Source organism: Schistocerca cancellata, chromosome 2 (genome assembly GCF_023864275.1).
Source record: "Schistocerca cancellata isolate TAMUIC-IGC-003103 chromosome 2, iqSchCanc2.1, whole genome shotgun sequence".
NCBI classification, from domain to species: Eukaryota; Metazoa; Arthropoda; class Insecta; order Orthoptera; family Acrididae; genus Schistocerca; species Schistocerca cancellata.
Genome location: NC_064627.1, coordinates 912,046,588 through 912,063,571, shown reverse-complemented (window position 1 = coordinate 912,063,571; position 16,984 = coordinate 912,046,588). Strand labels below are relative to the sequence as shown.

At 39.0% G+C, this 16,984-nt stretch overlaps 1 protein-coding gene across 4 annotated transcripts in view; it reads left to right on the top strand.

Annotated features, from left to right (window-relative positions):
• The window catches only part of LOC126162853 (phospholipid transfer protein C2CD2L), a 585,870-nt gene that overhangs the window by 442,904 nt on the left and 125,982 nt on the right, over nt 1-16,984 (top strand). For all 4 annotated transcript variants that reach the window (XM_049919629.1, XM_049919628.1, XM_049919627.1 and 1 more), the window contains exons 4-5: nt 5,546-5,749; nt 11,199-11,295. In XM_049919629.1, the coding sequence (XP_049775586.1) occupies nt 5,546-5,749; nt 11,199-11,295 (301 nt within the window). The remainder of the gene's footprint in view (nt 1-5,545; nt 5,750-11,198; nt 11,296-16,984) is intronic.

Here is a 16,984-nt window from a genome sequence, read left to right as displayed (position 1 = left end):
ACCCAAGTTCAGGTGTAAACAGTGACTGTGAGAGGAAGAGACATTGGCAAAAACGTGTAAGAATAGCGAGAGGGACTATTTCTAACAGAAGAAGTCTTTGAATGCAGCATAATTTATTCCATCACTGTTGATTGCTTTACATATGATGTCAGCTACCAACACAGTCATGCAGATGTGAATTACCAGCAACCAAACATCACACATACATTTGAATGGAACAAAATCTATCTGTTTCATAGCTGAGAATGGATACATTTACCTCTAATATAGTGGAGGCCCACATTAAGCATTACCAGATGGATTTACTAGGTTGGATGTTGTGTTACAATCAAGATACTGTGAATTAAGTATATCCTCAATTAAAGAATTACCTGATTACTGTTGCTTACCAGATGAGTCACATAACTAGCTTTAAGATTGAAAAGTGTCATGCATGTTGCCTCACTTTCAGACTTTCATTATTTCCAAAAGCCATTTGACCTTGAATATAGCAAAGTCAAGTCAACTTCATCTTTAGATACCACCCATTTTTTTGAGCCATGACTTAGTAGTGTTGTAGTGGGTAATATCATTCAGCAGGCAGAGATCAAACATCATCTTGGTTTTCATAGTAACAAGAGAAAACATTTACATGAACTTAGACTTTCTTTTGAGTACATTTTCCTTTCGAATATAAAAGTCTTGCTTGGCATGCTGCTTGATTTGATAAACTGAGGCTCAGTTTGTGCATTACAGTGATGTTAACTTATGAATCCTTTTGTTTTCCTTCAATACAGCATTTTGTTGATTGCCACAATTTTTGGCTACGTGTACTGGTATTGTTTTTAGTACTGCTGGCGTTTTGTGTTGGTATCAGTGTTTGAAGTTGAGCTATCTAGCTCAGAGCTACAGTTAGTTCAAGCTAATTTAGGTTTTTTTTGTGCATCTTTGAAATCAACCATTGTATCATGTTTCTCTGCTTGTGACTTTTTTATATTTTGCTACTAAGGAAGGTCTGGAGGCACTCCCAACTATGGCCCCATCAAAATCTGGTCATCAGAGAGTGGCCTAAAAAAAGGAGAGTGATGAGTGCACAGCTGGAGGTGGCATGCTGAGTTGCATGTGAGAAGGAAATAAAGTCTCCAGAATGGGAATGGGAAAAAATGAAGATAGGGAAGTAGTGGGAAGTCTTGCAGTGTTGATGCAGGGAATTTCCTGGAGCATGGTTGGGGACTGAGGCAGCTGGTTACCTAGCTGAGTGGGTTTTGCTGATGGGTCACTGTCCTATCACCAGTATCCAGAAACTCTGCACCCACACCCAGGTTCCTTGTGTGAAACACAGAGACAGTGAAGCGGGTGGCACCAGTGGAGCCAGCAGTAGGAGGCGCAGGAGCATGCATGACTGGCAACCATGGAATAACTCTGCTGGACTTTTCTCCACATTTGGTGTTGCCCTGTACAAACTCAGAAAATGGGTTGAAGCACCACCGGTAGGTGAATCATTGACATGTTTCCTCATTGGACTGGGGGTGAAAAAGTGGTGACGTGATGTTTTGGAATGCCATTCTGCCAGCACAAAGCGACAAAAAGCTGCACCCAGAATTGCAGCCAGTTATATCATACAATCGTATGGGGAAAGCCTTCTGTGGTGAAAATTCTGGTGAGCCCCTTAATAGTGGCCTTTGTGCAGGTGTAATGTCAGATAACAGTATAGGGAAATTCGTACCAAGTATTGATGACTATCAACCAGGTGGTATCCAGAAAGTGACCAGCAAAATTGAAATGAACTTTCTCCCAAGGCAGTGAAGGCACCGGCCTAGGCAAGAAGATGCTACTTGCTGTGTTTCATATTTATGACAATCCTGAATGAAGTGCTCAATCTGCCTGTCAGTGCTGGACCAGTAGATATAGCACCTGGATAGCATCTTGGTACATTGTCCATGGTGCAGGAGACACAGGATATGTGACCACAAAATCTATTGATGGGAAAATGGCCTATGGCTTGCTGGGCCTTGTCTTCGAAATGGAAACAAAGGTCATCGTCTTGATCAAATCTTAGATCAGGGCCCATTCGAATGAGCAACAGGGCATCAGCGTTTGTGTACTGAGTAGTGTTTCGGAAATGTATCTTGTAATTATATATGCTGAGAAAAACTGCCAACTCCTGGAGCTAGTGGTCTGTTCAACTGATCAGTTTAGCAGCTGGGCTGAAGAGCAATATCTAAGGCTTATGATCAGCGATTAAGTGGAACATGGCTCCATGAGGAAAAATGTGGAACTTTTTTAATGCAAAAATGTTCACAAGTGCCACCTTTTCAATCTGAGAATACTTCTTCTGGGCAGCAGTGATCGTTTTTGAAGCATAAGCGATCAGCTCTTTAGAGCTGTTAGTGTTATGGGGAACTAATAAGGTGCCCAACTCCCATTCAGATGAATTAGCAGCCAGATTAGCAACATCCATTCACAAGTCTTTGTCAAGAAAAAGAAACACTTTTCTTTGAAAATTGTTCAGTAGGTGGGTAATCACAACAGCACCAGGAATAAATTTACCTAAATAAGTAATATCTCAAGGAAATATTGCAGCCCTTTCAAGTTTGTGGGACAGGGAGGGGGATGGGGGTGCTGTGATCACTTCCATAATTAGGCTTCTTTATAGGGTTGAAGTCCCAGTGACAACAGTACCATCTAAATCATTAATGCATCCTGGAATATTTTTAGGCAATTGTTTGAGGTACCATTGAAAAAGGTACAGGACATTGCCTTTGCAAAAAACCAAATCCTTCAATTTATAAAGCTCATGCAGCATGTTGACAGCTAATACCTTTTGGGATTCATCATCAAGAGCAGCTGCAAATAAGCTTCAGCCAGGTTAGTTTTTTGAAAAATACTGCCCACCCAAGATTGTGGTGGATAGTTTTTCTGGCTTTGGAGTGGGGTAAATGTATCTATTTCAGACCCTGAGTTTACAGTGACTTAAAATCACCACATAACCAAAGTTTGGCTGAGTGTTTCCTCACAATCACCAATGGCATTGCCTACTCTCTCGCAGAAATGGTACAATTACATCAAGGTTTGTCAATCTGTCCAGATCATCTCTTACTGTGTCATGCACCACTAAAGGTGCAGGTCATGCTTGAAAGAAATGAGAGAGCATCAATTTGTTTAGTGTAATGTGCAGTGTGTACTGTGAAGTATTTTGCTTTGATGTGACCTCTGGAAAAAACGTCAGGGCACTCATTACAAATTTCTTCTAGTCCCTCAAAAGGCTGGAGACAAGGTTCACTTACCGTAAGCATCGATGGCTGACCCAAAAGCCAAAAAGGCATCTAAGCCATAAAGATTTTCCATGTTTGTGCTATGTACCACAGAGAAGGTAAGATGCCATAGAATATTTTGTAAACGACTTCAGTGGTAAATTGATCATTATGTGCTGCTTATTGTAAGTCGCTAGGCAGCAAATAGTTTGGTCTAATGACAGTGCATGGAGCAGCAGGTAAGTAGGAAAGTTCAACAAGGAAGTTGTTACTTTGGTGCCTACATGTAGTTGAATGTCTCTGCTGCACACTGCAATTGTAATGAACAATTTATTTGGTATCACTGTGTGTTTTGAAAGTCTATGTTTATTACGTTAATATCCATATGTTCCTGCCAAGGTGAGCTCTGGAATGAAGCGGTTCAACATATGGAAGTGAGTTGTCTGTATCCTTTGCATTGTGTGGTCAGTCTCCCAAGAATGGTTGCGAAAAACCTCCGGGCATGATGGGAGTGTGCATCTGTCAAGAGGCAGAGAATTTCATCCCTTATTTGTGAGGCTGAGACATAGCACGTTGATTTTTACTTTCAGTGACTGCTACTTCTTCCTTGTTGGCCAAACTGTATGCATTACCCAGGTTGGAAGCAATGGCTGCCACATCTACCCAAGGTTTGAAATGGTAGCTGGGTGCCCAAGAGACTTTGAATGACTGAGCCAATTTCAACACCAACTCCAAAGTGGGGCCATTGAATTACAAAGCTTTTTGGTGTATTTCCTTGTCCAGGGCCATGTAAATAATAGTGTCCCAAATCATAACCTCCGCTTAAAGTTGCTTAGCACTGGAAGTAATGAAATGGCTCTTTTTACTGAGCCCTTGTAGTTCAGCCGGCCAAGTGCGGTGTGACTATTTGGACTGTTTGTGACATTGATAGAATTCCATGTGGCAGTATAACATGGCAATGCCCGTGAAAATAGGCACTTACGAGAGCACACACGTCACACATTTCATCAAAATCAAGTAGGGGCTGTTCAGTGAGAAGGCTGAAAATACAAAGCAACCAATATGTTTGGACAGAATACAAGAAAAAAAGAATGATTTAACAGTTGCAGGTACTTTACCTTAAAAATGACAAAAGGCTACCTGAATTGCTTCTTGTACATGTCTCAATCTTCAGCCATTTCATGGTATGAAACAGCAGTAGATGTGTAACTGTCTGATTTGAAAGCAGTTTGACCAAGAGGTTCTCCTGCCACTGTCCTTCCAACTGCTGCTATGAGAATTGTTGAGAACCTCCTTGGGCAAACCTGGCAGTAGCTGATGCTGTCATGGGTCCATGTTCACATAGCATAGCAAACCTGGCAGTAGCTGATGCTGTCATGGGTCCATGTTCACACAGCATAGCATGAGTTTTGACCACTATTGTTGCCACTTACGTTAAGGCACATCAGTCAAATGATGTAGTTTACTGTCCAAGTTCTTTACAAATGTCACAAGTGTAGTACACAGTCCAAAAAAGCAGGCCACAAGAATAATTCAGTGTAACAGCAAATTGTTTCATATGTTGTGAATGCTAAGTGCACAGTTCTGTAAGCAAAGACAAAAAGGCCTGAGCAGCTTGCAGCAGGCACATAAATAGAGAGCTGTAGTGAAGCCTGGTGCAAGGGGAACACAGGGGATTGGGGGGGGGGGGGTGAGACAGATTTGCAGTGCTGCCTCTGTGGCTGCTGAGCCCCACAGTAGTCAGAGGGGGAGGGAGATGGGGAGGAGGTGGAATAAGCAGGTAAGTCGTAACTGTGCAGCGGCAGTAGCATCAATGTTCGCCAAAGTGGGTGGTAGCCCAGTGGGCTTCCACAAAAGGAAATTTGTTTTCTACATGACATATGAGTCATGAGACTTAATATTCACATTTGATAAAAACAAACACGTCCAATAGCTATTCTCTTTCACTTTATGTTAACAGTATTGACTTTTGTATTTAAGACTGTGGTTGTACCATGTAATTTGAATACACTGTTTGATTTTTGTAGGTTCTTCTTATATTTAGCTGAAAAATATTACCAATATATCTTTATGATCTGTACCACCTTTGCTAAAAATAATTACTTAAACTGGTGAAACTCACATTTGAATGTTTATGGACAAGCTCTTCTTACAATTAGCATATGCATCAAACATTGCACTGAAACCTCTTGAAAATCATTTTATTTCAGTGTGATCTTTATACGGTTTATATGGAGTAGATCAGTGTGATCTTTATACGCTTGCCACAGGTGCTAAATACATGTTTAATTTTATGTCACTTCTTTTTACAGATAAAGGTAGCTCTTGCACAAGTTGGCAGCATAAAGAGCAATCTTGATGAACAACAACTGCAGGATGTGATCTCTGAGATTGTTGTAACTGCATTACGCAGTACTATGGTGAACCTGAATCTAAGTGTGTATCCCACTTGCCCAAGATTTGTGAGGCAGACAGCTGAGGTTGGACCCATACTGCCTGTCCACTATGACAGTCTTGTTAGTAACACAAAGTCTTTAATTTAGAGTAAAATAAATGCATTTAGTTATGTGTATAGCTCACTTTTTTGCAAAAATGTAGAGTCATTGATATTACACATGTGAATTTGTTTTTGTAAGTAATGATTGCTAATATTTGTCTACAATCCTCACCCCATCATTAAAATTTGATCTGTACAGGCCACAATAACTGAGATCATTTGTTATGATGGTTCTTTTCCTGTTCAGTATCAATGCTGGGTAGTGTTCTTTACTCTGTCATTTTGGCCCAATTAAAATTTACCATGAAAGAGAATAATTTCCCCAAAAATTATTATTCCAAGGAGCATAAACAAATAGAAATAACTGAAACAGAAGATGTGCATATCAGTGATGCAGGCATCTTCATGAAATTGTTTACTTTTCAAGATCTTGCTTATTTTGGGCACATCTTTCATTAATATTCTTCTGTAAGCATATAAATAAAATATATTAGGTTATTGCACTTGTGGGGAATGTTACTTTGTCTTATAAATGGGAATTTACTGCAGTCCATTAGACCCAGGCTTTAACGAGAACTTTACATTACTTTGTGATTTATGTCAGTGGATCAAAATCATTAGCCTGTTGCTCATTAATTATACTGTCACCAAACTGGAAGATGATGAAGCAATAAATCAAAAGCTGAATAATAAATTCTCTCTTTCAGAATTGTATCCCTGACAAAGATGGCGCTGTAATTTCTTCCTACAATCGTTGCAAAAGAGTAAAAGTGACAGATGTAGAGGTGACAGATGATGCCAGAATCAAAACAGAACTGAAGTTACTCAGTAAATGAAAGGCCACTGGATGTGGTTGGAAATCTGTTAGTCTGTATTGATGAGGCAAAAGAATTGGCCCATCTTCTGGCAGAAATTTGTCTCTCTGAATATTTATTGAGCAACAACATCCTAGATAACCAGAGAAGGGTGTAGACATTCCCAAATTTAGCTAGGCAACTGGACAAAGCACACAGTAATGTAGGTCTATTTCAGTGATATAACTGTATTGTAGAACTACAGAAAATTTGTTGTATTTGATAACAATTCTGAGTCATCATGAATTGTTTTATCTGTTGGAACTAGGATCAGTTTTCCAGCAATGTCTGGACTTGTACAGAGGAGGGTCTTGGCCATTATATGAGGGAGGGTATACTAACAGACATTGCATTCACAGAGTGTGGCCAGCTTCACATTTTAGTTCTCATCAGTATCGATTTCACATGTTGCTTGAGTGCAAAGGCTGCCCTCAGGTCCATTATGCAGCTGACAGACATGGTGTATGTGGCTATCATCAGGCTCAATATTGTTTGAGTTCATCATTTCTGAAGAAGCTCTGAAATCAGTCACAGTCATCACATATCTATAATTGCCCCTCCTGCATGGTTTAATGTGGAGCATTTACATAAATGGAACATGGAAAAATGAAATAATTCAGTGTATAATATACAGATATTGTCACACCGTGTACTGGTTGTTGCCACAACAGTAGTGTGTAGGATAGGCAGGTCATATGAAATTAGTAGTTTTTGATCACAGGTGCCCAATGCCTGCACACTTCATTTCTGAGTTTGTGTGTACACTGTACTTTTATGTGCTACTATGTGAAGGGTGTACTGTGCATACTGTAGATTCAGGAAAAACTGCCACCAGCAGACTCAGCAGTATTGTCAATATGTATTGATAACAGAGGTTACTGACAGCAGCTGGTGATTGTAGCAGTGAACAGATGGGCCACAGTGTAGCAAATCACATGTCTCTCAGTGTATACTGTCAAGGGTGTACTGTGCATACTTTTGATTTAGGAAAAACTGCCACCAATAGTATCAGCAGTCATTGGCAATATGTATTGATAATTGAGATTACTGTTAGCAACTGGTGATGGTAGCAGTGAACAGATGAGCCACAGTGCTGCAAATCACATGTCTGTTAGTGTTAGAATGAAGAATTGTGGTACATGCCAATAGCAGGTTATGAGCGCCTCGAAAGAACACATGATGTGATATGTCCCATTTGTCATGAGGATACCATTCAGACATGTGGTGAAAGCACTGTTGTGTAAGGGACCTAACTCCCATTGTTTCATCAGTGAACAATAGAGGAGCCTACTGACTGATCACGTGCATCCAATTTGTTTGCACACTGGACACACATTTGGGAGGATAATGATTCAGATCCATTCCAACTACCCATATTCAAGTTCTCCATAATTTCCCTTAATCACTTCAGGCAAATGACAGGATGGTTCCTTTGAAAGGTCTCTGTCAATTTCATTGCTCATCTTTAACCAATCCGAACTTGTGTCCCATCTCTAGAGACATTGTTGTTAACAGGAAATTAAACCTTAATCTTCCTTTCATCATTTGTTTGTCTACAGCACTATGTAGGCCTCTTGTACCTTCATCATGAAAACAGCTTCTGAATTGTCAGAATAGTGTGAGGAAAACCCAGTGAACAGAACATCACTTGTGTATTGTCTCCCTCTCCTTTCACCTCACATGTCTTTAGTCTTTTTGTGCAATGGTTGAGCCTCATGGTTCATGTTGCTTCCTAACTGTCTTTGGTGTCTTGTTTAGTCTGTGCCAAATTGTGTCACTGCCATTGTCAGGGTGAGAAGGGATGCTACATGCTACTAGGCAGTTGTCTCTAACTCATTTGTTCATGAGTGTACACTTGTGAAGAAAGCATACTCAGTTAAAGTATCCTAAGATTCTCTGCAATTATAGAGCCGTTTGTGAGTTGAGACCCTTACCAAGTAGGGTTAATAAATTGGGCAGAGGAGCTGGTTTGTCTGTTTTGTACTAGTGTTACAACCACTCAACAAACTCCAGAGGGAGGGCTAAAGAAAGCTTTTGTGCCTTATAAAAAAAACATACCATTAAAATTCCCAGAGTGTATATTTCAAGATTCTTCTGTCCACAGTCTACATTGAGATGTAGGTGAACATCTACATCTATACTCTGTGAATGACTATGAAACATATACTTTTTACTGCACCATGATGTCTTCCTGTTCCATCCATGAGTGGAGTGTGGGAAGAATGATGAGTTATACATCTCTATACAAGCTGTTATTAACCTAAAGGCTTCTATGCGATCAGTATATAGGGGCTGAAGAATATTCACAATTTCTGGTTTCATGTGCATTGATACTGAAAAGTTGTGTCGCTATCTTAATGCATTTGTATTGAAGTTAAGAAGCTGGGGAACACAAATATCATTGCAATGACCTTTTAAAATGTTGCAACAGGTTTAGGTTAGCAGTAAACTTGATCATCACAGGTATATTTGAATCGCTGATTGCAAAAACCACCTAAGTCCACTTTTGGTGAAAACTGAGTAAAGGCAAAAATGCATACTCTGCATGTAGCTCCACCAGAATGTGCATGAAAACAGCCAAAGTCATCGTTTGTTACTGTTCAAACAGAGGTAGGAAGTTTGAGCTGAGTGCAGAAATGTCCGAAGTCCAGGACTTCACTTATTTTTCTTCTCAACTGTTGGCTCTACAGTAAAGTGCGGTTCAACTGAACGAAAGAAATTGGCATTGCTGATTTTAGTATTCTTGTCAAAATGGATGAAGTGGCATTTACCAGCAGTTATGAGAAGAAAAGGGTGAAATATTCTTCTGGACATTAAATAAATATTATGAAGAAAGCTAAAATTCATGGAGTGGAACACGTGAATTATAGAGGCAAAGCAATTCTGAAAAAGGTGACAGGAGAAGACTGCACTATTGAAGAAGCTGTTTTAATGTTATTGCAGAAGACAACAGAACTCAAGCTTTAGCACATTTTCTGAATATGGAAAGCAAGAATGACCAGGACCCTTTCGTACAAGGACTGAGCACAGCTAGTGATGTTAAAAGACACCGTCCAAGAAGTGAGAAGGGGTGCAGGCATGAAAAATCTTTCACCTACTGTGTCCTTGTTGGAGACAAACAATTTGAGTTATGTAGAAAAGATTTTCTAAGTATTTATGCAGTAACAGATGCAAAAGTTAAAATAATTCGCAAACTGCAGTGGGCAGGCACTGAAAGATGAAGAGGGAAATGTAAGAGTGTTAATGCTATATTGTCAGAGAAAATTGTCAAAACTGCAGATCACATCAGATCTTTTCCTTTTCCCATAGTGGTAGCCACACTGTGCACTACCTTGACTGTGAACTATCTGTGAAAAAAATGCACCAACTTTTTATAGCCAAACATCCTAACTTGCCAGTGAAATCTGAGTACAGTAATAAGATTTTTTGTGAAAACTTTTCACTTGCTTTCGGAAGACCTGAAGTAGACACTTGCTGCACCTGTGAAGATGTGAAAAACTAACATCTGTTTTCTGATAACTGCTCGGGACAGAACAAACACAACACAATGATCCGCCTGCATTTAGCTCTTGTGGAGTTAGACCAATTTGAACAGACTGAACATTTTTACCCTATCTGTGGTCATTCATTCCTGTCACATGATAAGGTATTTGGGGTAATAAAGAGAGCTGTGTAATTTAATCATGGATTTGGTGAATGGAGATGAAATAACAGACTTTGAGAAGCGGTGGCCATCAATTTATAAGACTTTCTTTTCTATTGAAATACTGAAATGAGATATTCCAAGGGCAGACAAGGTACCTCTAAATATTTCAAAGTTTCATCATTTCCATTATAAATCATCAATGCCAGGAGTTGTGGAAGCAATGGAATTCATTAATGGGCTTCATGCCAATAACTTCTCCTTGAAATTTGACCAGAGATAGAAACCACAGTTGCTAGATGAAAAGTGTTACAAGGATATGAAAGTACCTGTTGGGGTGAAGAAAATTGAATAAATTAAACAATGTGTACAATTTGTTCCTGACAGTGAAAGTGTGTCATCCTTCTAGAATGAAATATTAACTTGGCCTACAGCAAATATGCAAAAAACATTGAGTGGACTTCTAAACTGTAAACATTAAATACTGTTTTGTTTTGTTACTTGTTTTTCCTTTTGTAAACAGTGTTAATTAGTGAAAGCATTCAAATAAGTCATATTACAGCTTTGCAAGAAACATAAGATCAGGGTACTGTATTCTAAATAAAAATAGTTAATTGCTTTAAAATTGTATTTTTTGAAATTTTTTTAATGTCAAATGCATTGATTGCAAAAACAACCTAAATCCACAGCATAAAAAGTTTTTTGCAATGCAAACGGGTTAGCATGTATGTGTGAGATGTTTACAATAAACCTGTTGAGTGCTGCTTAATCTTTGGCTTAAGTTTCACCTTATTCTAATAATTTACATAGTACTCATATTGTTTTTCTCACTTTCCTTAAAAGTAGGGTTTTGTGACTTAGGTTGCTTTTGCAATCAGCAACTCATTTATATGCTCATACAATTGGAATATACATTGTGTAGTGCTATTTTATTAGTTTATATTGTGATTAATGAAGGTGATGTATTTCAGATGGCTTCACAGTATCCTTCCAATTTAACAAAGACTGCAGCAGAGAAAAGGCTTCTTATCAAAATAATCAAAGCCACAGGCTTAGGAGCAAAACAAGGTAATAAATAGTGATCTATTCTGCACATAAATAATTAATTCTGAGGCTGTTTAAAAGCTCATTCACTTAATGTGAGTAAAGTATCAGTGTGACTTAATATTCAAAACAGTATGACTTTTTAAGTAATAGAAAAAAGATTATTTCATTTTTGCTGAGTCATGCAGTTAGTTTTGTGCACACTTGAATGTGCAAGGTATATTGGAACATGAAATAAGAAAACTAATCAGTTTATGGGAAATTACATTGTATGTTTCACTGTCAATGGGGCTTTATGTGTGGCTTGTTGTCTTGTGCAAGCCTCTTTACTGGATGCCATTTGGGAGACTTGTATGTCTGACTTGACATTTGTGTACTTGTATTGTGTCAGTGACTGTGGTAAGCATAGTGTCATATTTCTGTTGCTCAATGTGCAGGGAAAGCACATAGCCTACTCCCCTCAAATAGCACCAAATCGGGCTGCTGAGTTTAATGCCCCCATCCAACAAATGGGTCATCATCAGTCGTGTCTCATCCCTTCATTTCATGAGATACAACAAAGAACTTTGCAATTTAACCCAGAAAATTTGCACAAACTCTAGTGATCAGAACCCGTGCCCAAGATAGTATCACTGTTAAACTGAATGCCTGTAGTGTGACTGATAATTCATGCATCACAAGCATTTTTAATGATCGTTTTGTAAATGTAGCAGCAGAAGTAGGATTGAGGGAGCAAGGGGATACGTAGAAAATGTTATTACACAGAGACTTAATAACTTGCAGTAACACCAAAACCTTTCATTGACATTAAAGGGATTAAAAAATTTTCAAAAACAAAAGCTCACTTGGACTTGACATTTCAAACAGAGATGGACACCAGATCCCCAGATACTGGAATAGTGTAATGAGGGAGTCGATCTAGAATCAATTGATGGAGAACCTATCAATCAGGACATGTGCTATCAGCTGAATAAAATGTGGGATACTGCTTTGGATCTACTAAAAGCAAAATAAATGCCTCAAGCACAGTGCCAGACAGAGTAGATTGACAACAGAATGTCCCAGGACAGTGCAAATGGGACTGGACTGCAAACAGAATGTGACCAGTAAGCGTGGACCAAAAACAGAACACTCAAGGACAGTGTCAGCAGGGACAGATGGCATTCAAAAAGTGTCAAGTGGCATGAACACCCAAGAGCAGTGCCTGGGGGAGCAAACCACAAGCTGAACAAGAGGGCAGTGTTAGGAATTATGGACACATTCATCCAACGATTGGTGTAAGGTAGCACCCGGCTGATGATGGTGACCAGTCACATCACTGAAATGTCATTCAAGGAAAATGACAATATCTGGCAGTACATCTGTCAATTCAAGAATGTCAACAGACATTAGTGAAGCACTCAGATGAAATGGTTGGATGTCAGTGTAATTTCATATATGTACACAAAATCACTGAGTCATTAAATGATTCAGAGTCACAATTTGCTGTGACAAGTAGGATGGCCACCAGAGAGTGTCAGTGGTGTTTTTACTTTAGTATTTTTGCCAAGTTTGGTGTGGTATAGAAAAGTGTGAACTGCTTCAGATGTTGAGTGACCACCATGAAGGACAGGAAAATGTTGTGTACTCATTACGACAGTATTATCAGCAAGTGAGAGAGTTTGAAAGGGGCTGTATTGTGAGTCTCCATTTGGCAAGCTGGTTAAATTGTGCAGTATTCAGATTTGTTGGGAATTTGGATGTGACAGTTGCTCGATGTTGCATGGGAATGTGAGGGCAAACATACTCCGCAAGGTTTCGATTGACCACCTCTGACCACCACAAGGGAAGGTCACCAAATTGTGCACAAGCACATTGTAATCCCTTCACATCTGTACTTGCCTTCTGAGAACAAGTAAGAACTCTCTTCAACATTATGTGACATCCCACACTACTGATCAGAAACTAGGAGCAGATGGTTTAAGGAAATACTGTCCCATGCGTAGGCTACCCTTCAACACAACATAAGCAGCTGCATTTGAAGTGGTGCTGTGACCACGAAATGTGGAATGCTTATGAATGGTGTCACATTGGGTTCAGTGACGAATGCAGCTCTGCAGGAGAGGGCCCATTCTTCCAGTGTTTTGGAGAGGCATAATGGTGTTACTCCTGCCCTCATCGTGCGCCCAAAAAACCCTCTACTACTACTACTACTACTACTACTACTCCTGCCCTCATGATGTGGGGACCCATCATGTATAACTTCAAGTCACTGTCGGTAGTGATTGAGGGAACTCTGATGGCACAGTAGTGTGTTACAGACATCCTGCATTCTTATGTGTTAACTCTTATGGGTCAGTGACATTGTACCATTTTTCAACAGGACAATGCTTGAGAACAGAGTCTTTCAAGACAGTGCTGCTGTATAAAATATTCTTGAACATCTAGCCATGTCATTTCAGGCTAAAACCTCAAGCTTCCAGTATGTTATGACAACCACCTACTTCTTGTATTGTGGTAAATTTTATGAAATGACAGATGGAATGGCTGTGGGTTCTCCATTGTCTCCAGTGGTGGACAACTCTTTTATGGAACATTTTGAGGAATGTGCATTGAATTTGGCTCCGCTTTATCCAACTTCATTTTATGATCACATTGACAACACTTTTATAGTCTGGCCACACAGCATAAAAGCTCTTGAGCACATCCTTGAACACATGAATAGTATACACCAAAACACACAATTCACTGTTGAGACAGAGCGAGATGGAAGGCTGCCATTTTGAGATGTTTTGTCACAACAAAAGTTGGATGGACCTCTCAATCATTCAGCATACCGCAAGCCGGTGAACACTGATTTATATATAAATTCCCAGAATTTTCATTATCCATTCCAGAAGAACACAGTTTTAAATACATTAGTAGACATAGCAAAAACTGTTTCCAAAATTAATCATCAAAATATGTGTTTCAAAAGAACAGCAATGAGGTCAGCCTTCTCCAAGAAAAGGAAATGTGAAAATATTAAACATTAATGTGATGAGCCATCAGTTGTATTCCTTCCTTTCTGTGGTGCTATATGGTGTGACCTCCTAAGAAGATAAAGGACACTCTTGGCCTCAGAATCCCTGGGATTTATAACATTCTTTGTGAATGTGGGAGCAGCTGCATTGGTCAGTCAATCTGCATCATTTCCAGCTGCTGTGCAGAACGTCAACAGCATATTAAAAATTGAGAACTGGAGAAATTTGCAACTGCTGAGCACTGATTCACAAACATAATCAAAATACTATTTACAAAATGAAACTTTTGTCACAGGCTCCTTCATACTGGGATTTTATAGTTAAAGAGGCTGTAGAAATAAGAATATGCAAGAACTTCAACTGTGACATTGGATATAAGTGTAGTGGCGTGTGGAAGCAATCTCTTGATGCAGAGAAAAGGCAGATATATTCACTGCAGTGTTTATACTGCTGCGAATCTGATGCCACCACCATCACAGATGTCAACACCACAAGCAGTTTGGGCAGTCAGTTGATCCTGACAAAGACAATGCAGATTATCCTTGAAATCTCAAGGTTTTACCCGGAACTGACACAATGAGAAGTCTGAAAATGTTTTATATAGGACATTGACAATGTTTGTCCAGAGATGGCATGTGTCTGTATAACTGTGAGCATGATATTGAGGTGCTCATGTGCCCAGCAAGAACCCCAGAACTGTCCCCAATTGAATGTATGTGGGACCAGTTTGCGTGTCAACTCTGTCCCAGTGCCAGTATCCATGATATCAAGGACAAGTTACAACCATTGTGGGCCACTTTGCCTCAGGAGATGATAAATTGCCCTTAAGATATCTTTACCAGCTGCATCAGTGCATGCATCCAGGACAGAGGGGGTGCAATGTCATACTGATAAATGGGCTCATACTGTCAAGTTATTTTTAAATTTGACTCGATGTTGTACGGTAATCTCTGAAATAACATCACACACACACTCAACCTGTGAAGTTTCATTTCTTTTCCTCCTCCCCTTCTGAATGCTTCACTTTTTAGTTAAAGGATTGCAAAATGTGACACTGATTAATTCTCAAGAGAGAGAAAACTTTAGTGACTGGGAAAAGCAAGAATGGAGTCACAGAAGATTCAATTTTTCCTCTATTCCTATTCCTTACATATGTGAATGACTTTCAGTGACATACAGCAACAGAGCTGATACATTTTGCAACATGCAGAAATGTTTATAATTAATGCAGTGTAAGAGACTGAACAGAAAAATTGTTGTTAATATTTGTAAAAGCATTAATAAGTGGTTACCTGCAAATGGACTCACTTGGAAAAAACCATACACATTATGTTCAGTTCTGTACAAAGGATAACATAACATCAAAAATGAATTTAACACATGAACAGGAGTCAACGAATAGGTTAGAATGCTCCATACTTTTGGGTGTGCATACTGCTGGAAATTTGAGCTGGATGGAACATGATTTTGACTTCTCAAACAATGAAGTTCAACATCTTTTTCTCTTTGTATAATTCCTAGTTTAGGAAAGAAACTAGTCAACATATTAACATATTTTACATATTACCTTTCTTTAGTCTCTTGCTGGATAATTTTGAGGGGTGATTCATCGATTAGGAAGAAAATATTCAATGCACAAAAGTGAGCAGTGAGAGTAATATGTGGTGCTCCCTCACAATCATCTTGTAGTCAACACTTCTAGGAGTTAACCATTCTGACTTCTCTTTCACAGTATGTATATCTGATAATGAGATTTGTCATCTGTAATTCATAAGAATTTCAGAATAATAGTAATTTATGCAGCTACAATACTAGAATAAAAAATGACCAATTTTACTCATTACTTAAACAGTAAACAGTTAGTGGCTCTAGAAAAGAGTTCAAAACACAGCCATAAAAATCTGTGATTATTTGCTAAACTACATAAAATGTCTTACAGGTAGCAAAGAAAATTAAAATCTTATTTGATGTCATTTCTTGTGGTGGTCAACTCCTTCTATTCCACTGATGAAAATTTAATTAAACACTGGAAATGTTTATACAATGGTAGAACAATATATTGTTGCATCTGTGTTTCACTTGTAAGTACTGACAAAGATTAACTTTATAATTTTTACTGAGTTTAAAATCACTGTACTGTCTAGTATTCAGTAAATGCATACCATGCAACCATACACAGAAACAAATCATGTATACATAGCCTGTAAATAGACTCATTTCACATCATTTTGATAGAAATCTTGCAGATGGTCTGTGGGACATGAAGTCACTCTCCAACTAAAAGCAAATTTATGTTACTACCTATGACCGTATTGCTAGCCAAATTCCAGTGATTTTTTTTGTACCTCTAGAACCCCCCAATCCAGATAGCTTCAAATGAAGCACTACTGGCACCACACAAGTAGGTGTTAGTGACCGTGGGTGAGGAGGTAGGTATTGTCAGTGGTTAAATCAACACATTACTCACTTGTAGCTCCATCTAAAGTACATGTCTTGTATCTTTGAATTGATATACATATATTTTATGTGTGTGTGTGTGTGTGTGTGTGTGTGTGTGTGTGTGTGAGTGTGTAATGGAAAATCCAGGATTAACTAATGACAATATCATGAAAAGGATCGGCCGTTACTCACCATGTAGTGCAGATGTTGAGTTGCAGACAGGATCAGCAGGAAGACTGCTGCCCTGAGGCTGGGGCAGGGATGGGGAGGGA